Here is a 24469-nt window from a genome sequence, read left to right as displayed (position 1 = left end):
CATATTCTTATGTGTAATTCAAAATCAGCCCCTCTAAACCGGTAAATCAGCATTTTTACTTTTTATATTGTTTTCCTTGTCAGCTAGATTATATTATACTACATTATATTAAATTATGCTTTATTGCACTATGATATGTTGATGGTATTTATTATATTGTAAGTAATTTTTAAAGCACACTTAGGCTTTATTTTGGGAAAATAGTACAATATTTGGGGAAACAACAGAGCGGGATTAGACTCGGTGACCTTCAGGCCTTCCCTGACTCCACCCTGCCACACCCATCGCTATGACAACAACCGGAAGCGACCTCGCCATCTCCATGACAACCAACCGGAAGCGGCACCGCGCGGCGGGAGCGGGCCGGAAGTGACGCGCGGGAGCCGTGGCGGCCATGTCGGCGGGCGGCGGAGCGCAGCGGGACGCGGGGGCCGCGGGCGGGTGAGGCTCGGCCGCTGCCGCTCCGTCATCCCCGTTATCCCTCACGGCAGCGCCTCAGCCTCCTTACCTCACTCTCCGTCTATTTCCAGGCGCCGCAGCAAATGGGATCAACCCGGCCCCGCGCCCAATTTCCTCCTCCCCGGCACGGCGCCGTTGCCCGGGCGGCCTTTCCCCGGTGGAGGCGGCGATGGCGGCGCTGCTGTGGCCGGCTCTGAAAGTTCTGCCGCTCCCTCAGGAGCGCTGGATGCGGCTGCGGCCGTGGCGGCCAAAATCAACGCAATGCTGATGGCCAAAGGGAAGCTGAAACCGGCTCCCAACACGGCGGATAAGGTGGGTGAGCGCTCCATGGTTTGAAACTGCATCGGGAATAATGGAAAAAAAATCTAATTTTTCAACCGAGCAGAAAGTAATGAATGGCTGTGAGGTCAATCTGCTGAAAGGAAGTGGAGAAGTTTTTATATTCTGAGAGCCACAAGGATTGAAAATCTTTAAGAGTTTTTTTTTTTTAAGTGTTAGCCAGAGAGAAAAGATGCTTTAAAATAGTGGCCCGAGTTATTTTGGGCACCTGTTCCACCTTTTTAGGGAAGAATTCCTGCCCAAAATCCCATCTAACCTTGTGCTCTGGTATTTTAAAATCATTGTCCCATTACTATGTGCCCTGGTAAAAAAGTTGTTTTTATAAATCCATTTTAGGGGCTCTGAGGTCTCCCTGAATCCCTTCCCTTCCATTTTTGAGGACCCCTAATTTCCATCCAAACCTGTTGCAATTAAAAATTAACAAGAAATTAGAATTCTCTTATATTTCCTTTTTTTTTTTAAATCACACTGTGCCAGTCTGGGGGTTTTGCTCATTTTGCCATGGGATTTACTCACAGATAAAAAAACCAGAAAATATTTAGAAGGTTGTAGTGACTCTGCATTGAAAAGATTTTTGTGGTAACTCTCAGTTCTTCCAATGTATCTTCTGAATTTGTGATAGTGGCTTTTTATTTCTTAGCCTGACACAAAATATCACACCCCTGTCTTAAGAAAAAATGGGATGAATTCTATGTAGTTGAGATATTGAACAGAAATTCTAAATTCTGGTGAGAGCAACAGCAGCTACAAACATGAAATAAATGTTTTATTGGCTTCTCAGATTTCTGTCACAGCTGCCAATTCAAGTACAAAATGAATTTTTACACTTTTGCTTGCTCAATTCTACATCATAGACAGAACAGAAACATCATTTATTCTGTTAATACATGCTGAAAATAAATCTGATTTATTTATTTGACCTCAGGGCTAGGAGGAAGCAGATCAAGATTAGAATCCAGTCTGCTTTTCACTCATCTCTGTCAAGATTTTCCCTTTAGAAAAACCAGAAGGACATTCACCCCTTGAGCTCTGCACTCAGTTGATTTTTCTTACATCACTTTTCTTTCCACCCATTGGCCTTTTACAACCATTTTTTTTGTTGAAGCTGCAGGCTTTGGGAAAAGGTCCAACCACAAATAAAAGCAAAGATGACCTTGTGGTGGCAGAGGTGGAGATCAATGATGTCCCTCTGACCTGCAGGAACCTGCTGACCAGGGGCCAAACCCAGGATGAGGTGAGTGACATTCCCAGGGAATTCTGAGCTGCCTCAACATTCACTCAGGAAATCAACTTCATCTGAAAAATTAAAAGAACTTCCAATGAACTTTGTTCTGGAAAACTCAAGGTGTTGGTTTAGTTTATTGGTTTGCTCAGTAAATCATTATGTGATGATTTTTAGAGGCAGCATCATCCCCTTAGCATTTGATTAATGATTTCTGAGTGGTTTTTTTTTTTTTTTTTTACAGCAGCATTTTGTAAACTCTGCTCTCGTGTGCTCTGTTTGTTACTTTGTGTCATTTTGTCCGTTTCTTACAGATCAGTCGCCTGAGTGGAGCAGCTGTTTCCACTCGAGGGAGGTTCATGACAGCAGAAGAGAAAGCCAAAGTGGGACCTGGGTTGGTATTTTTGTTTTTGGAGCTTTTGCTTCTTTTCTCCTGAGGTTCCTCTTTGGTTGGTTCTCTGTGAACAGTGTCACCAATAAATTTGGTGATCAAAAGACTCTGCACAATTCAAATTGAATCCAGCAAAAGCTGTTTATTTACTCCTAATATCATTTCTATTTATTTTTTATCTCTGAATACATAGTCACCCATTATTTAATTGGTAGCTTTGCTTTTTCCATGCATCTCTTGATTGGTAGCTGCATTTTGTCCACTAGACAAGCACATGTCATTTTCCTAATCTAATAAAGATTAATTAGATTAATTATGTTTGACACTAGAAGTGTCATTTTATTCAGGTTGACCCCCTTATGTTTTGTCAGTAACTTTTTTCTTCTTCTTCTTACAACATCAGCTTTTTTATCCATAACATCATTCAGAAGGTTTAGATTGGTTTATTTAGTAAATGTTCATTTTTTTTAATATGATCCTCCACCACAGACCACTGCAACTCCCAAAATACAAAATTCCTTGCTACTTTTACTTGCTGAACCATTTATGTTGGCAAACCAATTAAAAATTTGTCAGTGGTGTAACTTTCATGAGTCATCAACTCCTGAATCATCTTTTTAGTGCAGAACTTTTCACCTAAGCACTGTGATACTCAAGAAATTTGTATTCTATTATCTGAAGGGCATTTCAGATTCTTATAGAAGACTTTCTGTATGTAGTGATTGTAATATAATTAGATTGGGTTCATTATTATTGTGTTTTCTGTGGGTTTAATTGAATATTTTGATTTTTTTTTCCCCAGAGATCGTCCTTTGTACCTTCACGTTCAGGGTCAGACACGGGAACTGGTTGACAGTGAGTACAAAACATTCTTTCTGCTTTTTCTCTCCCTGTTTGTGATAAAGGATTTGTCTGAATTGCTGTGTTGGATTTGAACTCTAAACATCTTGGTGTTGATAACAGACTCCATTGAATCATTGATACTGAGATCTCTGCTCAGAAATCCAGGAACCAAAACTTGGGATAATCTGCAGAGAAAGTGGGGGAGTGTGAGGTGCAGCTCTTATCTCACTGATAACACACTGAACCTTCTGGGAGAGGAACTTTTTCCAAAATCCAACCTAAACCTGGCCTGACACAGCTCCAGCCCTTCCCTGAAGATCTTTTGTGATCATCCTGGGCCCCACTGGAAGATGCAATCCTGTCACAGAATGTGCAAAGTGACATTTGGTCACTCTGGGCTGCTGAATAAAAATGAATTCCATGTTCTCTCACCCAGGAGCTGTGAACAGAATCAAAGAGATCATTACCAATGGAGTGGTGAAAGCAGCCACAGGGTCCAGCCCCACCTTCAATGGAGCCACAGTGACTGTGTATCACCAGCCAGCCCCCATCACTCAGATAACTCCAGCTGTTGGCCAAAAACCTCCATTCCAGTCAGGGGTGAGTGATGATTTGATTTGGATTTCATTGAATATCACTGCTTACAACATTTTACCTTTTACAAAGCAGATATGTCATGTGCTGTTTATTTAAAAAAAGCAAATCTTCAACACAAAAGATGAAAAAACACCCCCAAAAAATCACCCCTACTTTCTGTTGTTGTCCTGCTTTTGAAGGGCAGGTATCTGCCAATAAAAGCAGAAGCTTCTCTTTGAAATGGAGAATGTAACCCCTTTCCTCTAAATTATTATAATTTTGAAATTAAGGAGCTTCCAGGCAAAGATATGGGAATTAGGAATAACAGTTCTTGACTAGGAAAATTAAAATAGAAATACAGTATCACAAAGAACAATCCCAAACACTGCCAGAGTCAGAATCCAAGCTGACACCCATCAGTCAGTCAGGGTGTTGGCAGCAGTGCCATTCAATGGTGGCTGCATCCTCCTGCAGTGGCAGATGTGGTTCAGGTGGAGAAGGTGCAGTTTCCCTCTGAAGGTCCAGGAATGATGTGGAAAGGTCTGGTTTTCCTCTGGAATCCAGTGGTGTCCAAAATGTCAGTTTTTATCTGGGTAGGAAAGGCTTGGCTCCTCCCCTGGCTGGAGCATCTCCCAGTGGGATGATGGAATTTTATCAGTCATGCACTGGGACTCACTGGCCATGAACAGGAGATATCTCCTGGAGGGAGGATGGGCTGTGGGAAGATAAAGATGATTGCCCAGCTGGTTTAAAGCTGGCCCATTAGCAGATAATATGTGCCAGGAGATAAAGATCACTGCCACACCCAGTTTTAAACAATGGCCCATTAACAGGAGATATCTCCCACAGAGATAAGAATTTTTTGCCACACCCAGTTTTTAACAATGGCCCATTAACAGGAGATATCTCCCACAGAGATCAGGGTCACTACCCCAGCTGGTTTAACAGATGAATTCACATTTCTGGCCACATCAACCCAACACATTTGTGAAATCTGGAGGACTGGCAAGACTGAGTCTGGAGTATGAGACTCAGGTGACAGTAACCTCCTAAAAGAAAAGGGATGGAGAGAGCAGTCCTACTTACAGAAAAGCTCAGGGCTCACTGTGCCATCTGACACTGACCCCTTCTGTCTGTAACAGCAATGACATCAACATCCTATTCATGTAAAATATTAATTTTTTTTTTTTTTTACTGTTCATTTCCAGATGCATTATGTGCAGGACAAATTATTTGTTGGGCTAGAACATGCTGTTCCCACATTTAATGTGAAGGAGAAAGTGGAAGGACCTGGCTGCTCTTATTTGCAGCACATTCAGATTGAAACTGGTGCCAAAGTGTTTCTTCGTGGCAAAGGCTCAGGTTGCATAGAACCAGCATCAGGCAGAGAAGCTTTTGAACCCATGTACATCTATATCAGGTATGGAAGAGTTTAAAAAAAAAAATAAAAATTAAAAAAATCCAATTGGTCAGTCAGGAGTGTTTCATCTCCGTGGGGAATTCTTAATTTTGAGTGATTTAATGCTTAATGAAATACTTAATTTTAGTATTAAGCATTAAAGTATTTAAAACTATATTAATGAAGTTTTTAAATCTGGTTTGACTTTAATAGTTGTGTCTGTAAAGTGATAAGGGTGATTTTGTGATAAGGCAAAGAAGGAACTCCCAAATTTGGAAGAAAAGTTGGTTCTTATGAGGTTGTTTATTTCTTTTTTTTTTGTATTTTCAGTCACCCAAAGCCAGAAGGTTTGGCAGCTGCTAAAAAGCTGTGTGAGAACCTGTTGCAAACTGTGAGTAACTTTTACAAATAGGAGATTTCAGAGTTTTTTTTTGTAGCTTTGGGGGGTGGAATTCTTAATGCATTCAGCAAAGCTGTTCATGACTTGCTCATATTTTTCTCATTTCAAGAGTTATTTTGTAATTCTTGCACAGGGAATAAACATTTCTCAAGAAGGAGCTGAGAGTGGAATTTTAAGGGGGAAAAAATGCAAATGTTTCCTGAGCAAAACTGGGGGTGAGGACAAGGGAATTCTGACTGCAAACATGAAAAAAATTCTGATTTTTCCTCCTTGCTTCAGCTTCTTTTTCTTCAGCTTTACATGATATCCAGAGCTGCTTTAAGAAAAATAAAGTAATTGATGTAGCAAAAAAATATTAGAATATCTCTCACATATACAGAGAGAAAATGAAATTTCTCAACTTCTCTTATATGAAGGAAAATAAAGTCCTGGGAAATCTGGGCTATGAAATCTTAGGAAAAATATTTAGAAGATTTTTTTATTCTCTGAGGTCTTTAATTTGCCACTGTCTTTCCTATGGGAGGTTATCCCATAATTTACACAAATCTGCCACAGATGCCAATAGGATCAGGGGGATGTTTATTGGGGTTTTGTCTGGTTAATATTATAAATATATTTTAATTGTCTGGTAAATACTGTAAATATATTTTTGTCTAGTTAATATTGTAAATATATTTTTATTGTCTAGTTAGTAGTATAAATACATTTTTTATTGTCTGGTTAAAAGTCTAAATACATTTTTATTGTTTGATTAATAGTCTAAATATATTTTTTTATTGTTTGGTTAATAGTCTTAATGCATTTTTATTGTCTGGTTAATAGTGTAGATGCATTTTTGTTGTCCAGCTAATATTTCAATGCATTTTTGTCTAGTTAATATTGCAAATACATTTTAATTGTCTAGTTAATACTGTAAATCTATTCTTTGTCTAGTTAATATTGTAAATACATTTTTTTATTGTGTAGTTAATAGTGTAGATGCATTTTTCTTGTCTAGTTAACATTGTAAATACATTTTTATTATCTAGTTAATATTGTAAATACATTTTTGTTGTCCAGGTAATATTTCAATGCATTTTTGTCTAGTTAACATTGTAAATACATTTTTATTGTCTGGTTAATACTGTAAATATAGTTTTGTCTAGTTAATATTGTAAATACATTTTTGTTGTCTAGTTAATATTGTAAATATATTTTTATTGTGTAGTTAATATTATAAATACATTTTTGTTGTCTAGTTAATATTGTAAATATATTTTTATTGTGTAGTTAATATTATAAATACATTTTTGTTGTCTAGTTAATATTGTAAATATATTTTTATTGTGTAGTTAATATTATAAATGCATTTTTGTTGTCTAGTTAATATTAAATATATTTTTGTCTAGTTAATATTGTAAATGCATTTTTATTGTCTGGTTAATACTGTAAATATATTTTTTGTCTAGTTAATATTGTAAATACATTTTTATTGTCTAGTTAACATTGTAAATACATTTTTATTGCCTAGTTAACATTGTAAATACTTTATTTACATTATACATTACATTTACCTGATCCATTACATATTTCTTTCTTATCAATACATTTTTTTATTCTCTAATCTCTCAAATTCTCTACAGGTTCATGCCGAGTACTCCAGATTTGTGAACCAGATAACCACTGCAGTCCCCCTAGCAGGTAAACACCACCAAAAAAAACCCCTTAATAATCCCAACTCCTTCCCCACTTAGAATAAAACTAAAAATTTACTTGAGCATGGCACAACTAATCTCATTTCTCCATCTCTCCCCAGGTTTCACCCAACCAGCCACCATCAACAATGTCCCTTCCCAACCTTCCTATTACCCCTCCAATGGATACCAAGCTGGTTATCCTGTGGTTCCCCCTCCTCAACAACCTGTCCAAGCTCCTTATGGGGTACCAGGAATTGTCCCCCCTGCAGTTCCTTTGGCTCCTGGAGTCCTCCCAACACTACCCACAGCTGTGCCACCTGTGCCCACCCAGTATCCCATTGCTCAGGTGCAACCTCCAGCCAGCACTGGGCAGGTACAGCTCAGTATCATTTCAACAGCAAAAAAAAAAAAAGGTTTTTTTAGTTGGAGAATTCTTCATTCTTTTCATAGATGGAGGGTTGAGTGTGTGGTTATGGGTTTTAGTGCTCTAAGCAGAAGTTTTGTTGGGTGATTTGGTAAAAAATCAAGCAGCTAATTGTTGCTAAAATGTTTATTTGTTGCAGAAGCATATTAGTTTTCAAGGCATTGGCATAGATATGAAAGTTTAATTTAGTGTTTTAAATTAAAGCAGAAGCTGGTTTTGAAGGTTTTAGTGCAGCAACTCTTTGTTTTTTTTCTTGAGTGTTAAGGCAATAAAAATGGCAGCAAAGCAAAAAGGCAAAAGCACTAACTCTTCCTAATACCAACTTTTATATTGGATTTTTTTTAACCAGCTAAGTTACTTCTAAACTTAGTAGAATTTAAATTTTTTAGCACATTAAGTTATGTATAAACTGTGCATATGATTTATTCCTTTTTAAATAGAACAAGATATTTTTTACTGTAGCTCTATTATGTCTAAGTCTTGTTTACAACTGAGCTTGGAGCTTCTACTGAAGATGTTTTGACTTTCACTAGAACTTAAGCTACTACTGTGAAATTCAGACTTTTTATTTACTAAAAGCATTACAGCTTTTACTAAAACTTCCTGACTTATTTTATGTGTAAATGGCTTAATATCCTTCAGTTCATTTAAGGCTTTAACTTAATTTTTTGCACTTTGATTATTTTTTTTTTAAGGATTCAGAGAATCCTTTAACTTACTGACTTCAACTCTTTTTGTTGTTTTTTTTTAATTTTATTTGTGAGGTTTTGTTTGTCTGTTTTGGGTTTTTTTTTTGTTGCTATTTAGCTGATCCTCCTTTTAAGCAACTCAATTGTCATGTGGCAACTTCTTACTGCATTTTTCATATTCTCTCTTAACAGCAAAGACATTTTTGGGGGTGAGGGGTTCATCATCACACTAATTATATGTTTAAATTACAAATGGGGGATTTGTTAGAGGTGGGAGCATTTCCCTCCTCACCTCTGAGTTTTTCTATAAATCTAGAGAAGCTCTTTGTATATTCTTCTCCTACGACACTGAATATTTTCCATGCACAATTTAAATTTTTTTTCCTTTTTTTTTTCTCTCCAACTTCTTGTGCTTAACAGAGTCCTCTGAGTGCTCCTTTCCTTCCTGCTGCCCCAGTAAAAACCAGCATGCCAACTGGTAACCAACCCCAGGTGCAACCTCATCCCCAGGGCCAGAAGAGACGTTTCACTGAGGAACTACCTGATGAGAGAGAGTCAGGACTGCTGGGATATCAGGTGGAATAAAATCAACAATTTTACTTTTTTCACCAAGGCAGAGTGGGGTTGGTGAGAGATTCTGCTAGTGCAAGGTTTTGGGTAAAAGGCAGGACCCACATTTTGCTGTCTCTGAGTGGATGCACTGCTCTAAAATGAGCTCAACTCAATCCATCCCTTCCCAAATATATAAATGGTGCATCCAGTTCACAGATATGACAAGAATGTGGCATTACTTCCCTTCAAGGAAAATTATTTGGGGCTTCATTAGGATTTTTGGGCTTTTTAAAGGGGAGGTAGATGTAATAACTTCCAGTTTTTCCCATTTACCTTGCAGGTTGCACTTGAGAGGATTTCAAGAAGCCTAGTTTAAAAACTTCATTTTTTTTTTTAGCTAGTTAGATGATTTTAAGAAAAAAAAAAAATTGAGTTCTTCCAATTCACATGGGAGCAAAGGGAGTGACTATAAATATTTCACAGGTAGAACCTTTAATAAAATTAAGGATTTTTAAGCTTTACCTGGAGGCAATAAGGAACTGCCTGATATTAGAATTTCAAGCAGATTCCTGTGACATCAGATCTGTTGAGTATTCACAATTAGCTGCCTGAGGAAGTGATAAGTGATCCAGCAAGGAATCAGCTCTTTATTATCCTCACAAACTGAAACAGATGATGAGAAATCTTCAGATTGACACTCAGGCCATTATGTAGGAGAAAAAAAAAAAAAAACAAAACAACATTTTTTATGTAACAAAATAACTCTGAAAGGTTGGGTTTCCTTAACAGTATCATTAAGGAGCTGGAGCTTTTGGTTGTAGTTGTAGATTTGCTAATGCCGTGTGTTTTTCTGCTCATAGCATGGACCCATTCATATGACTAATTTAGGTACAGGCTTCTCCAGTCCCAGTGAAATGGAGGGAAGCACAGCCAAGGCAGCCAGTTCCTCAGGAAAGGAGAGAGAGAGGGACAGGTGGGTGAGAAAATCCAGGCTGCTTCTCTTATTTCATTTATTTTGGGTTTTTTTTTGCATGTTGTAAAGCCCTGGTGTGTTTTTACAGCATTTGATTGATGTGTGGTAATGGTGAATGAGCTTGAAAATCAGGCTGTGCTCTGGGTGCACCAGCTGGGCTGTATTTATTTTTATTTCTTTCTTTCTTTGTGTGTGTATATATATGTGTGTGGGTGTATATAATATAGATGTATGTGTATGTGTGTATATGTAATACATGTATATATTTGTGTGTGTATATATTATATATGTGTGTATATATATTGTATATATTTGTGTGTATATATATATTATATATGTGTGTATATATGTGTATATTTATACTACATGTATATATGTGTGTGTATATATGTGTATATTTATACTATATGTATATATTAGTGTGTGTATATATAATATATATGTGTGTATATATTGTGTGTATATATGTGTATATATAGAATATATGTATATGTTTATGTGTATATATATTATATATGTGTATATATGTGTGTGTATATATAATATATATGTATATCTGTAGATATAATATATATGTGTATATATGTATATATAATATATATTTGTATATATATTTTTTAGTATATGTGTGTGTGCATATATAAAATATGTATATATAAAATATATGTATATGTGTATATTTTATATATATAATATATATGTATATAATATGTATAATATGTATAATATATCCATATATAATATAGATATGTGTATGTGTATATATATGTATATACATACTATATATGTATATGTGTATATATATTAAATATATGTGTATATATCCTAATGTATATCTATATATGCATAAAATATATATGTCTATGCATATGGTTTATATATATGTATATATATTGTATATATGCCTAAATATATAATATATATATATGTTATATATACATGTATATGTGTATATATATATATTATATATATGTATTATTTATATATTTTATATTTTTCCCCATATTTTGCTGCCTAGTTTTTTTTCTGCATCTTTTATTATTTTTTTTCTGTACATTTCTTAGTTTAAACCAATATTTAAATAAACCATTATTTTTGATTCTTAGCTTGTTTAAAAACCAAAAAACCCCATTTCTTTCAACAGGCAGTTGATGCCTCCACCAGCTTTTCCTGTCACTGGAATGAAATCAGAATCAGAAGAAAGAAAAGGTGTGGGGTCTTTACCAGGCAACCATGGTGAGTGCAGCAGCTCAAACCCCCCTAAAATCCACTTTATTTCCCAAAAACACCCCTAAAATCCACTTTCTTTTCCCAAAAACACCCCTAAAATCCACTTTCTTTTCCCAAAAACACCCCTAAAATCCAGTTTATTTTTCCAACCACCTCTGTAAATCCAGTTTTCTCTCTCAAACTACTCTGTAAATCCAATTTCTTTTCCCAAATCCAGTTTCTTTTCCTAAACACCCCTAATATCTAATTTCTTTTCCCAAATCCAGTTTCCTTTCCCAAATAACCTCTGTAATTCCAGTTTCTTTTTGCCAAAACACCCCTAAAATCCAATTTCTTTTCCCAAATCCAGTTTCCTTTCCCAAACTCTCTGTAAATCCAGTTTCTTTCCCCAAACACCTCTAAAATCCAATTTCTTTTCCCAAATCCAATTTCCTTTCCCAAAACTCTCTGTAATTCCAGTTTCTTTTCTTAAACACCCATAAAATCCAATTTCTTTTCCCAAATCCAGTTTCCTTTCCCAAACTCTCTGTAAATCCAGTTTCTTTCCCCAAACACCCCTAATATCTAATTTCTTTTCCCAAATCCAGTTTCTTTTCCTAAACACCTCTAAAATCCAATTTCTTTTCCCAAATCCAATTTTCTTTCCCAAACTCCCTGTAAATTCTATTTCTTTTCCCAAAACACCCCTAAAATCCAATTTCTTTTCCCAAATCCTGTTTCTTTCCCTAAACTCTCTGTAATTCCAGTTTTCTTTCCCAAACTACCTGTAAATTCTATTTCTTTTCCCAAATCCAGTTTCTTTTCTTAAACATTCCTAAAATCCAATTTCTTTTCCCAAATCCAGTTTTTTTTTTCCCAAACTCTCTGTAAATCCAGTTTCCCAAAGGAGCTGGTGCTGCTTTTAACACTGGTGATTTTTTAATTTAAATTTTTTAAATTATTTTAATTTTTTTTTTTTCCATTCTGTGTTCAAGTGCAAAGCAGGTGACATTGCACTGCTCTAAAACCTCTGATGTTGCTGTGGTCACACACACAGGTTACTTCTAAAATATTTAATAAATATCTGTATCAAATCTGCAGAATTTAATTAAGTGAGGGATTAAAAATAAGGAGTTTTGAGCCATCAGGCAGCACAGAAAGTGGTGAGATTGTTTCAGGATTTCACCTTTTATGGGGCTCAGAAAAGGTTTAATTTTGCTCAGAAATTCAGAATTTCATTTTTCCCAGGACTCAGCAAAGGTTTGAATTTTTCAGAAAGAAAGTATTTCACTTTTATTAGAGCTCAACAAAGGTTTGAATTTTTCAGAAATAAAATATTTCACTTTTCTTAGGGATCTGCAAGGATTTGAATTGGCTCAGAAATTCAGGATTTCAATTTTCCTAGAACTCAGCAAAGGTTTGAATTTGGTCATAAATGCAGAATTTCACCTTTTATGGGGCTCAGCAAAGGTTTGAATTTACTCAGAAATTCAGAATTCCACTTTTCCTAGAGCTTAGCAAGGATTTGAATTTTTCAGAAATAAAGTATTTCGCTTTTCCTAGGACTCAGGAAGATTTGAATTTACTCAGAATTTCAGGATTTCACTTTTCCTGGAGCTCAGCAAAGGTTTGAATTTGCTCAGAAATAAAATATTTCACTTTTCCTTGAGTTCAGCAAGATTTGATTTTACTCAGAATTTCAGGATTTCACTTTTCCTGGAGCTCAGCAAAGGTTTGAATTTGCTCAGAAATAAAATATTTCACTTTTCCTTGAGTTCAGCAAGATTTGATTTTACTCAGAATTTCAGGATTTCACTTTTCCTAGATCTCACCAAAGGTTTGAATTTACTCAGAAATAAAATATTTCACTTTTCCTGGCGCTCAGCAAAGGTTTGAATTTACTCAGAAATTCAGGATTTCACTTTTCCTAGATCTCACCAAAGGTTTAAATTTACTGAGAAATAAAAAATTTCACTTTTCCTGGCGCTCAGCAAGATTTGAATTTTTCAGAATTTCAGGATTTCACTTTTCCTAGATCTCACCAAAGGTTTGAATTTACTCAGAAATAAAATATTTCACTTTTCCTGGTGCTCAGCAAGGTTTAAATTTTTCAGAAATTCAGGATTTCGCTTCCCCTCAATCTCAACAACAATTTGAATTTCCTCACCAATTCCATTTCCCACCTCACCCCTGATTTAACCTTAGCTCTTCTCCAGCCTTTTCTCTCCTTTTGATGCCAATTTCTCCTTTTTTTTTTTTTATTTTTGATCTCTTTAAAGGGTGAGATTTCCCCTGGCTGAGAGCCATTTGCTAACTTGACCTTTTTCTGTGTGTTTCTTTTCTTGTTTCTCTGTTCTCTTACATGGTTCTGGTGGATCACATGGTTGTTGCTGCTGCTGTTTCCTGTGACCTTCGACCTTTGGATGACCCTTGACCTTGTGACCTCAAAATGGTGTCCAACTAACAATTTACAATTAACATTTTTTTGTTTTGTTTTGTTTTAAATTGTTATTAACTCGTTTTGGGGCATTTTATCTCTTTTTTTTTTTTTTTTTTTTTTCTATTTTTCGGTTCGTTTTATTTTTTTTTTTTTTTTCTTCTTTGGGGGGGTCTTGGGATGGGCTTTTTTTTTTTTTTTTTTTTCTCTCTTAGATCATCAAGCCAAGAAGATGAAAACTACAGAGAAAGGTTTTGGATTGGTGGCTTATGCTGGAGATTCATCAGATGAAGAAGAGGAACATGGTGCCCATAAAAATGCAAGTACTTTTTCACAGGGCTGGAGTTTGGGTTACCAATACCCATCCTCACAACAGAGAGCTAAACAACAGATGCCTTTCTGGATGGCACCATAAAAACTTCACAAGAATTTTTCATTCATCTGGTTATTTTTTTGGGTTTTTTTTTTCCCCCCTCTCTAGCAATAATGCATGTATATTCCAGAACTGAACTTGGCAAAGTGTTGTTTTTACATTTGCAGAAGCCAATTTCCCCTTGGAAGGGCTCCATTGGTTTTTTTTTTTTGTTTGTTTTTTTAAAAATCCTCATTTTGGCAGTGTGTTTTGTCAATTTTAAAAAGGAATATTTGGAATAACAAACATCCTGATGGGGCTAGTCCCTTGTGCAAGGGAGAAATGCTGTAAAAGAGGAACCAGGGAAACCTCTTGGGCCATATTTTTATTTTTCCCAAATAATTTAAAGGGAAGAGTCAGTGCCACTGACTTCACTCTGTATTTGCATTTTTGGAGTGCTTTTGATGATCTACTGCTGACTCAGCCTCAGTTTTGGACTTTTCACCAGAGGGAAGGAACAACCCACAACATCACATTTGGAAAACTTTTATTTCAAACATCTCCTGTAACTCAATTTTATTTTGAAATGTGATTTTACCAATCCCACTAATTTTTCTTCCAGCCAGATGTTGGGGTGAGGGGATTCTCAGGTTTTTTAATAGATTCACTTTGCCCCAGCTGCATTTTTTCACTGTAACCCTGGTACAGAATTGTTTCTGCTTTTTTTGGTTTTTTTTGCTCCCACCCAGCAGGAATTCCTTTTCTAGAGACTCATCTTTATATCTTCCCTCACTCACTGGATTCCACCAGAGCCAGAAAAAGTTCCAGGGTGGTTTCCCAAAGAGCAGCAGCTCCTGCCTCGTGTGCAGAACCTGGGAATGAATTTTTGGACTTTGTTTTTTTTTTGGACTATTTTGGACAAGAACTGCACCAAGGGCTGTGTGGGATGAGCCAGAACTCTTGCATGGAGCACTGACACTGCTCCAAGGCAGCTTTTGGGACAGCCTCACCTGTACAAACCTCACCTTTTCCCATGTCCTGTAAATAATTAGAACCATACTTTCATTATAAATAAATGTATAAATATTCTGTTTCCTGCTGCTGCTTTGGGTGTGAGGGTTGGAGCTGCAGAACTTGAAAAGGGGGGGATGGGGGGGTCTGGGTCCAGGAGCTGAAAGAAGCCCTGGAGATCCAGGAGATTAACACGAATAATTATATAAAATAAAACAATTAAATTTTGCTAATTTTGTTTCTCATTTATAAACACCTTTTGTTAATCCCGCCGTGTCCCTTCGCGTTTTTTGTCCCGTCGCGTTCTGTCCCCTCCGAGCCACCGTCCGGCCCCGCCCCCGCGCTCAGCCCGGGCGGGCGCTGTGGCGGAGGAGCCGCCGCCATTTCGGTGTCGCTGCGAGCGGGGCCGGGCCAACGGCGATGGATGCCGGAGCCCGCCCGAGCGGTGGCGGTGCCCCGGGGCAATCCCGGGAGTACAAACTGGTGATGCTGGGAGCGGGAGGCGTCGGTAAGAGCGGTGAGTGCGGGGCTGCGGTGTCCGGACCGGGGGTGCGGCGGGGGCAGTGTGGTGGCTCGGCCTGAGGGGTTCGGCTGTGCTCGGCTCGGCTCGGCTCGGCCTGAAAGGGGTTCGGCTGTGCTCGGCTCGGCTCGGCCTGAGGGGTTCGGCTGAGCTCGGCTCGGCTCGGCTCGGCCTGAAAGGGGTTCGGCTGTGCTCGGCTCGGCTCGGCTCGGCCTGAAAGGGGTTCGGCTGTGCTCGGCTCGGCTCGGCTCGGCCTGAAAGGGGTTCGGCTGTGCTCGGCTCGGCTCGGCTCGGCTCGGCCTGAAAGGGGTTCGGCTGTGCTCGGCTCGGCTCGGCCTGAGGGGTTCGGCTGTGCTCGGCTCGGCTCGGCTCGGCGGCGGCCGGGGGGAGCCGCGTTCCCTGACCAAACCCCCATTCTCACACCAAACCCCATTCCCTGACCAAAACCCCATTCCCTTCCCAAACCCCATTCCCTGACCAAAACCCCATTCTCACACCAAAACCCCATTCTCACACCAAACCCCATTCTCTTCCCAAACCCCATTCCCTTCCCAAACCCAATCCCTTCCCAAACCCAATCCCTTCCCAAACCCAATCCCTTTCCAAACCCCATTCCCTTTCCAAACCCCATCCCTTTCCAAACCCCATGAGCTGAGCTTGTTCCCTGATTTCTGCTTCCAGCCATGACCATGCAGTTCATCAGCCATCGTTTCCCAGAGGACCACGATCCCACCATTGGTGAGGAAAATCTTTTTTCTGCTCATTCATTCCCTTGGCAGCTGTTACAGCACATTGTTTTAAAGTGTTAAATTCAGAGATATCTGTAAATCTGGCTGTAGATATGAATCCTGAGTTTCAGCTCCTCAAACATTTTCCCATCCATCCCTTCAGGGCATGCCCTGTCTCTGTCTGTGTGTTTGGCAGACAGGGATTGAAATTGCTGCTGAGCCATTTTTAGTTTTCTATTCACAAAATCCAGACTTTGTGCTGTGATCAGCTCTTTGCTGTTCACTTGTCAGGTCAAATTGTGTTGGAGAAATTGAGAGGGATGAAAGTGCTCAACAATTCACTGTGGTGCTGTAGAACTTCAGCAGCATCTCCAGGAGAAACCTGAACCAGCAGGAAGGAAAAGTTGGGGGAAAAATACCCAAATTCTTGCTGAGAATGGGGTCTTAAAAGTGTGGGAGTGCTGACTGAGATGGACAGAATATTTGTGTGTTTATATATTCATAGACAGATTGTTTTTATATGGTGTTTATAATAATTTTACATATTTAATTATAATATTTGCATATATAATTATATTTACATATATAGTTGCATTTAGATATATAACATTTATATATATAATGTCTCATATATTTTATTGATATATATATTATAATGTCTTTAAAAAATCAACAGTTGTTGGTAACCAGTTCTCCCCTTGAATCACAGATCTTTTCTAGCTTTAAGAAAAACAAAAAAAAATTATTCTTTTGTGTTTTCCACCAAGGTGACCAAAATGAAATTCTGGCCCGTGGGCTCAGGAACAGGACATGAAATATTAAATCGCAGCAGAAAAATTAGAAATTTAAATGAATTTAATTTAAACAAAGCTGAGGCTGATGCTCCTCTGAGGGTGGGTGGTTTTGGTGATTTTTGAGCTTGTGTCCCAACCTTTGTGATGTCCTGAACCCACAGAGGATGCCTATAAAATCCGGATCCGCATCGATGATGAACCTGCCAACCTGGATATTTTGGATACAGCAGGACAGGTGTGTGAGTAATCACAAATGAATTGAGAGCATGTGAAGCTGTAATAATCAGGTGTAAGGACAGAAATCCTGCAGGAATGATTTTATTTTATTGCATAAAATATTGCATTGCTGTGGTTTGTGTGTGTGCGGGGGGAGGTTCGACTGTTCTCATTTCTCATAAACAACGCATTCCTCAAAAAAACAAACTATAAAACCACCAAATCATCATCATTTTTTTTTTTTTTTAAAAAACCCAACCCTACTATATATTCATAGGCAGAATTCACAGCCATGAGGGATCAATACATGAGGGCTGGTGAAGGTTTCATCATCTGCTACTCCATCACCGACCGGCGCAGCTTCCACGAGGTGCGCGAGTTCAAGCAGCTCATTTACCGCGTGCGCCGCACCGACGACACCCCCGTGGTGCTGGTGGGCAACAAGTCTGACCTCACCCAGCTGCGCCAGGTAAAGCTCTGCCAGGCCTGCTAAATGAGTTTGGATAAAAGAGGGTTTGGGGTTTTTTTTGGTTTTTTTCTTTCTGGAACAGTGTAGGAGAAGAAAGGAAAGTTTGGAGTTGGTGGGGTTTTGGTTTGGTGGTTGATGTGAGGTTGGATGTTCTGCTCCTCTGTTCTATTTCAGTACTGGGGTGCAGCACAGGAGAGCAGGCTGCAGGATGTTCAGAGGGATGGAGGAAAGGCTGAGAGAACTAGGATTGTTCACCCTGGAGAAGGCTTTGGAGTGATCTAACTGTTGCCTTCCAGCACCTGAGGGACCTACAAGAAAGATGGAGAGAGAATTTACACAATTTACAGTGCCAAGAGAAGAGGGAATGGTTTCCCACTGTCACAGGGCAGGGTTAGATGGGATACTGGGAAGAAATTCCTCCCTATGAGGGTGGTGAGGCCCTGGCACAGGGTGCCCAGAGAATTTGTGTCTGCCCCATTCCTGGGGCTTGGAGCAGGAAAGCTTTAGAAATGTTATTTTTTTGGGAAGTAATGAGACAAACACAACAGCTTTAGACAAGGAGAAGCTTCTTTAACTCAACAAACTACCAGGATTGAGGTAGGTTTAGGTAAAAAAAAAGAAAAATTCTTCATTTTGTGGATGTCTAGAGAGTGTCTTGCCCTACCAGAGAAGTGGTGAATGAAAGCAAAGGAGTGAACTCCTGGGGTTTGACTTCCTGGTGTCCTGATTTAGGGGACAGATGTCTGCCAATAAAGACAAGCTTTTCTTTGAAATGGAGAATGTAAACCCTCTCCCTCCAAATTATTATAACTTGGAAATTAAGGGGCTCTCAGACAAAGATAAGGAACAAACCCAAACCACTGCCAGAGTCAGAATCCAAGCTGACACCCATCAGTCAGTCAGGGTGTTGGCAGCAGTGCCATTCAATGGTGGCTGCATCCTCCTGCAGTGGCAGATGTGGTTCAGCTGGAGAAGGTGCAGTTTTCCTCTGAAGGCCCATGGATGATATGAAGAGGTCTGGTTTTCCTCTGGAATCCAGTGGTGTCCAAAATCTCAGTTTTTATCTGGGTAGGAAAGGCTTGGTTGGAGCATCTCCCAGTGGGATGATGGAATTTTATCAGTCATGCACTGGGACTCACTGGCCATGAACAGGAGATATCTCCTGGAGGGAGGATGGGCTGTGGAAAGATAAAGATGATTGCCCCAGCTAGTTTAAAGCTGGCCCATTAGCAGATAATATGTGCCAGGAGATAAAGATCACTGCCACACCCAGTTTTAAACAATGGCCCATTAACAGGAGATATCTCCCACAGTGATAAGAATTGCTGCCACACCCAGTTTTTACCAATGGCCCATTAACAGGTGATAGCTCCTGGATGAAGGGTGGGTCATGGGAAAGATAAAGATGATTGCCCAGCTGGTTTAAAGCTGGCCCATTAACAGATAATACACGCCACAGAGATAAGGAATCATTAGCTCACCTGGCTCAACAGATGATACCAAAATCCACATTTTTGGCCTCAAACACACCTGAGCAAGCTGTGCACCTCTCCCCAGGTGTCCAAGGAAGAAGGTTCTGCCTTGGCAAGAGAATTCAGCTGCCCTTTTTTCGAGACTTCAGCCGCCTTCCGTTACTACATCGACGACGTTTTCCACGCGCTGGTGCGCGAGATCCGCCGCAAGGAGAGAGAAGCTGCCATGGCTCTGGAGAGGAAATCCAAACCCAAAAGCAGCGTCTGGAAAAGACTCAAATCCCCATTTCGTAGAAAGAAAGATTCAGTCACTTGAAAAACAAACAAACAAAAAAAAAAAAATCTGTAAAAAAACAGGACAAAAAGTTGTGACTTCCCTCCTGTTGTCATTTTTTTACTGGACCCAAGTGATGGGTTCATGACCCTGCACTTTGGAGTGTTTGTTTTTGGAGGTATTGCTGGAGTTCAGCCTCTCTTTGAATCCCAGTTTGCACAAGAGGATTTTGCTTTTTGTTTGGTTTTTTTTTGTGTGTGAGAGGCTGAAAGAGGTGATCACAAAGTGACTTCTTGTTCCCCTTCATGGAATAAATTTCATTCCAGGAAAACTGAGGTGGAATATTTGTGTATAAGTTGAGCAGCAATGAACAAACCAGTTTTACCAAAAAGCAACCAGATTTTTCATCAGTTTGGGTATCAGGTGCCTTTTGCTCCTCTGGATTTTGCTGTTTAACAAGTTGACTGAGATGTTAAAATCAGTTTTTCTCAACCAAGTGCCTGGAATCGTTCAGTGTGAGACTGAAAAGAGCTGATTACACTTAAGTGATCACTGAAAAAAGGATTGGAAAGGCAGTGAAGATAAAAATAAAAAATATATATATATGTAAAAAACCTCCTTATTACCCAAAATAAGACTGGAAATCCTGTGCCTGATGGTTTGAAGAATATTTTTTTTTTTTTTGTGGAAGATTGAAAGAAATGAAAAGTGTGACAAAAGCTGCATTTTCCATTTGCTTTGTGATGAGCTGAACACTGAAATTTCTTTCCATTTCTCATCTCCTGCCAGTGCCTACACTGCTCTGGCAACAACCACAAAATCCAAAACTGGCTTGGAAAAATCTGAGAAGAATTCAGATTATTCAGAATTTCAGAACTCTTCCACATTCCTGTGTGAGTTTATTCCTTCAGCCATCACTGATGTTCTCATTGTTGGATTAAAAACTGATTAAAACTCAGATAAAAACAAACACCTGGGAATTATTTTCACCCCAAAAAATTCTGAATTCTGTGCCTTACCTGAGTCCTGCAGTGCAGTTTTGGTATTTGCCTTTGCTGAGCCTCTTGCTTCTAGAATTCATAGAGCAAAACAGCAGCCAGCACTTTTTTTATTTTTTTTTTTAATTTTTACACAGTGTTATTCAAAGAGTTTTATTTTTTGCCATGTATAAATTTGTACACAGAACAATTGTTTTATTTGACACAATATATATAATTTTGAATACAAACCTTTGCTTGGAATGTGTCAAGTCTGTTCTGGGGTTATTCAGTCTGGGAATGCTGAAGGAGGAAAATTCAGGAAGGAATAAAATGAACCCTGGAGATTCTAAAAATCAGAATTCTTATGATTCTGTAGAATAAACAAAAATAACCATAGAAATATAGAAAATTCAATGAAATAAACCCTGGGGATTCTAAAACTCAAAATTCTTAGGATTCTATAGAATAAGTCCTAGAAATATAGAAAATTCAATAAAATAAACCCTAGAGATTCTAAAAATTAGAATTGTGATTTTATAGAATAAACCCCTAGAAATAGTCATAGAAATACAGAAAATTCAATAAAATAAACCCTAAAGTTTCTAAAAATCAAAATTCTTATGATTCTATAGAATAAATCCTAGAAATAGGAATAGAAATATGGAAAATTCAATAGAATAAACCCTGGGCATTCTAAAAATCAGAATTTTTATGATTCTATAGAATAAACTTTTAAAATAACCATAGAAATATAAAAAATTCAATTGGATAAACCCTGGAGATTTTAAAAATCAGAATTTTTATGATTCTATAGAATAAACTTTTAAAATAACCATAGAAATATAAAAAATTCAATTGGATAAACCCTGGAGATTTTCAAAATCAGAATTCTTGTGATTCTATAGAATAAATCCTAGAAATACAGAAAATTCAATAGAATAAACCCTGGGCATTCTAAAAATCACAATTTTTATGATTCTATAGAATAAACTTTTAAAATAACCATAGAAATATAAAAAATTCAATTGGATAAACCCTGGAGATTTTCAAAATCCGAATTATGACTCTATAGAATAAACCCTTGAAATAACCATAGAAACATAGAAAATTCAATAGAATAAACCCTGAAAATCCCAAAAAATCAGAATTTTTACCAATTCAATCCAAATCTCTCCTCCTGTCCCTATTTTTGGGAGCAGATCCCAACCCCCCCCCTTGCTCTCTTCTCCTATCAGGGAATTATTCAGAACCACAAATTCCCTTTAAGGCTCCTTTTCTCCCCCTGCTGTTCCTGCAGGGTCTTTTTATGGTTTTATTTTTTTGGATTCTTTCCAATATTCAACAAAAAAAACCCGAATTTCCCGAGGGAGGCCCCTTGTTCAGAGTTCAGAATCTCAATGAGGATGGAAAAGGAGCAGCTTCAACCTCGAGGGGTTTTTTTTGGGGGGGATTTTCGAAGGATTTGGAGCTTTTTTTTTGGTTTTTTGGGGGAAAAAAAAGGCGGTGACTCATCTCAAAATCGCCCTGGCAACGCCGCGGATCCTGCGGGGAATGAGATAAAGCAGAAAAACCGAATTGGAGGAAAAAAAAACTAAAAAAACCCGGCAGAACCAAGGGGAAGGTGGGAAGAAAATCAGGGTTGAGCTTCCATGCTCTCCACAAAACCATTTCTCTTTTCATGGTAATTCACTTTTTGTGATGCAAATCCTTTTGTTTCTTTTCAATGGGGTAAAAAAAAAAAACCTGAAACCCTGAGGAGTCAAAGAGAGAAGGATGAAGAGAGATTCCCTTTCACTTTTTGAACAAGTAGAAAATAATCGGTGACTGTGCATTTTGGCTGAATCATTTTAATAATTGTGGTTATTAAAATCGCTGAAAGGGATGGAGCTCCCTGATCAGTTATGTGGAAATGAAAGGTGAAAATATCAATGCTAAATAAATCTCTTTTTTTTATTAAGCATCACATTTGAATTCCTGCACAAATCACAAAAATCCCAGACTGGTGTAGGTGGGAAAGGACCTCAAATCCTTCTCCTTCTTTTTTCAGTCCTGGAATTTATTCAGTAATTTATTCAGTAATTAATAAGTGATTATCTCAACCCTGAGTCTTGTGGGTCATTCATTACCTGCAGAATCCTTCTGGTTTTTGGTCATTTTGTGTCTCAATATTTTATCTCAATAATTATCTCAATAATTTTGTGTGTTCCAACCCCTCCATCCCCAGCTGCACTTGGATTGCTTTTATTTTATCCCAGAGCCAAATTTTCATTCTGATCATGTTGGTGACTAAAACATTCCTGGAGAATTCAGGATTTACAAATTTTGGCTTTTAATTCCTTCTTAATGTCATTTTTTTTTCCCACTTGGATTCAGCTTAATGCTATTTGTTCATACCAAATTAAACCAAATTATAATGAATATTTTGGGATGGGGTAAAGTTGAAGTAAAAATGTTATCATGGAATCATGGAATGGTTTCTTTGTTGGCTCCTTCAGGTGCTGGATGAAGATATTTCTAAATATTCTCTCTTCCAGACTTGCTTTAATTTCATATTTAACTTGCCAGGATTCTGTTGTGTTTCTTTATTCCACTGAGATTTATTCAGTGTGTGCTTTTCCTGTGAATTAAATGCACATTTTCAGCAGAAAATTCACATTTATAGAAGCAAATCCTCAGAGTGTTCAGTGCTGTTGGTTGTTGCCCAGGGTCACACACAGCAAAAGCAGCAAAATTAAAGTGATTTCATTTTTTATTTGCACGCTCAATGTGCATTAACAAATTCAACATACAAGGTAGCATTACAGAATGTAGGTTAGCTCATAGCATTATGCAGTTTCACACAGGTTGAGTTAGGTTTTTTTGCCTTTTTTTTTTTTTTTTTTTTTAATTTTTTTTTTATTTCTCCACACAAAGTTGTAACTGTTCCAAGTTCATTTTACAATAGAAGACACAAGGTAAAGAATAACCACACCTGGGAGATTTTACAGTGAGTCTGCTGTCACTTAACTGTCTATTTCATGTTTTAAAAAATATATATCTGCACATTTTCAGTTTCCTATTATTCCAGAAGAGTGTTGGAGCTACTCCTACCTGCCCGACAGCCTAAGTCTATTTACCCTGAGCATGTTTCCTTGCAAAAAAAATTCTTTTTTTTTTTTTTTCCTTTGCAAACTAAAGGAATTTTAAAATCATCTAGGCTTAGTCATGCTTTTCACACCAAAGGGAAAAGGGGAATTTTGTTGCTGCTGTTAGTCCTGCTCAGATCTTTGGAGTGGTGTTGGAAAGCATTTTCTGAGGAAAAAGTTGCTTGAATTGCAGCAGCACAGTTGCTTAGTGCAAAAAAAAAAAAAAATTAAAAAAAAAAAGAATAGGATTGGAAGAGATTTACAGCAATTTCCAATTTCTCTGTGAGCCACAGAGCTTGAGCTAAAAAGCATTTAAGACACTGATAAAATCTACTACAACCTCAGGCAGAAATCCTGGTCATGGGGATGCTGAAGGGGACAAAGTCTATGTGTGCTGAGAAATGGAGGGAGAAAAATCAGTTTAAAAAACAAAAAAAAAAAAATTAAAAAATGCCTTGGAAGAAATGCCAGAGGGGTGGCAGCTCCCAAAATTCATCCAGAGCTGCTTTGCTCAGTTATTCCCATTTCAGGGGGGAAAAAAAGGTGAAAAGGATCATTTTGGATGTAAAATTCAGTAGTCAAGTGCTGTAAGTAGTTAAATGATCTTAATTTTTTTAAAAATGAAAATGTTCTTTGCATTCCTATTTGCATCCCACAGGGCTCAGAGCACTCTGAAAACCTGGGAGTTTATCCAGGAGCCTCCAAACCAAATTCTGCTCCTGCATTTTCACTGGAGAACCCAGGAATAATTTTATCTATAATTATTTCTGCTCCATTCACCAACTCTGATTACCATGAATGATTTACTGTCAGTTATCACCATTATCTGTGCCCAAACCCATTTTTTTTTTCCAGGGTTGTGTGAGCACCACCAACTCTGCCTCCATCTCAGGGAAATGATCAACCAGCTGGAATTTAATATTTAATGTTTTCCAAATT

The 24469-nt window shown here is 38.0% G+C and overlaps 2 protein-coding genes across 4 annotated transcripts; both read left to right on the top strand.

The window, feature by feature from the left end:
* Positions 1-347: 347 nt before the first annotated feature.
* KHDC4 (KH domain containing 4, pre-mRNA splicing factor) lies at positions 348-14167 on the top strand. Of its 3 annotated transcripts, none has more exons than XR_013777053.1 (14): positions 348-441; positions 531-771; positions 1904-2032; positions 2335-2414; positions 3214-3266; positions 3691-3854; positions 5039-5250; positions 5560-5620; positions 7252-7309; positions 7425-7678; positions 8839-8994; positions 9859-9943; positions 11088-11179; positions 13805-14167. XR_013777053.1 is itself a non-coding variant. In XM_079329529.1 (14 exons), exons 1-14 carry the CDS (start codon positions 395-397, stop codon positions 14002-14004), a joined length of 1854 nt encoding a protein of 617 aa, XP_079185655.1. In that variant the 5' UTR covers positions 348-394; the 3' UTR covers positions 14005-14167. The 3 variants fall into 3 exon arrangements, 2 of the variants coding, with proteins under 2 accessions (XP_079185655.1, XP_079185654.1); XM_079329529.1 differs by having other exon boundaries at positions 1910-2032; positions 9831-9943; XM_079329528.1 differs by having other exon boundaries at positions 9831-9943.
* A 1122-nt stretch (positions 14168-15289) lies between these two features.
* Positions 15290-19474, top strand: RIT1 (Ras like without CAAX 1). The gene is made up of 5 exons (XM_079329531.1): positions 15290-15469; positions 16154-16210; positions 17156-17229; positions 17488-17679; positions 19237-19474. The coding sequence occupies exons 1-5, from the start codon at positions 15373-15375 to the stop codon at positions 19465-19467; spliced, it is 651 nt and encodes a 216-aa protein (XP_079185657.1). The 5' UTR covers positions 15290-15372; the 3' UTR covers positions 19468-19474.
* The last annotated feature ends 4995 nt before the right edge of the window (positions 19475-24469 follow it).

The sequence above is a fragment of the Erithacus rubecula genome (assembly GCF_903797595.1).
Source record: "Erithacus rubecula genome assembly, chromosome: 33".
Lineage (NCBI taxonomy): Eukaryota > Metazoa > Chordata > Aves > Passeriformes > Muscicapidae > Erithacus > Erithacus rubecula.
This window is presented reverse-complemented; position numbering and strand designations above follow the sequence as displayed.

Bases quoted from the DNA above. Each gene is read 5' to 3' on its own strand.
- KHDC4 (XM_079329528.1), top strand. From the start codon at position 395: ATGTCGGCGGGCGGCGGAGCGCAGCGGGACGCGGGGGCCGCGGGCGG. The intron at 3,855-5,038 runs GTGAGTGATGAT...GTTCATTTCCAG, and splicing joins AACCTCCATTCCAGTCAGGG to ATGCATTATGTGCAGGACAA. The intron at 7,679-8,838 runs GTACAGCTCAGT...TGTGCTTAACAG, and splicing joins CTCCAGCCAGCACTGGGCAG to AGTCCTCTGAGTGCTCCTTT.
- RIT1 (XM_079329531.1), top strand. From the start codon at position 15,373: ATGGATGCCGGAGCCCGCCCGAGCGGTGGCGGTGCCCCGGGGCAATCC. The intron at 16,211-17,155 runs GTGAGGAAAATC...CTGAACCCACAG, and splicing joins GGACCACGATCCCACCATTG to AGGATGCCTATAAAATCCGG. The intron at 17,680-19,236 runs GTAAAGCTCTGC...ACCTCTCCCCAG, and splicing joins ACCTCACCCAGCTGCGCCAG to GTGTCCAAGGAAGAAGGTTC.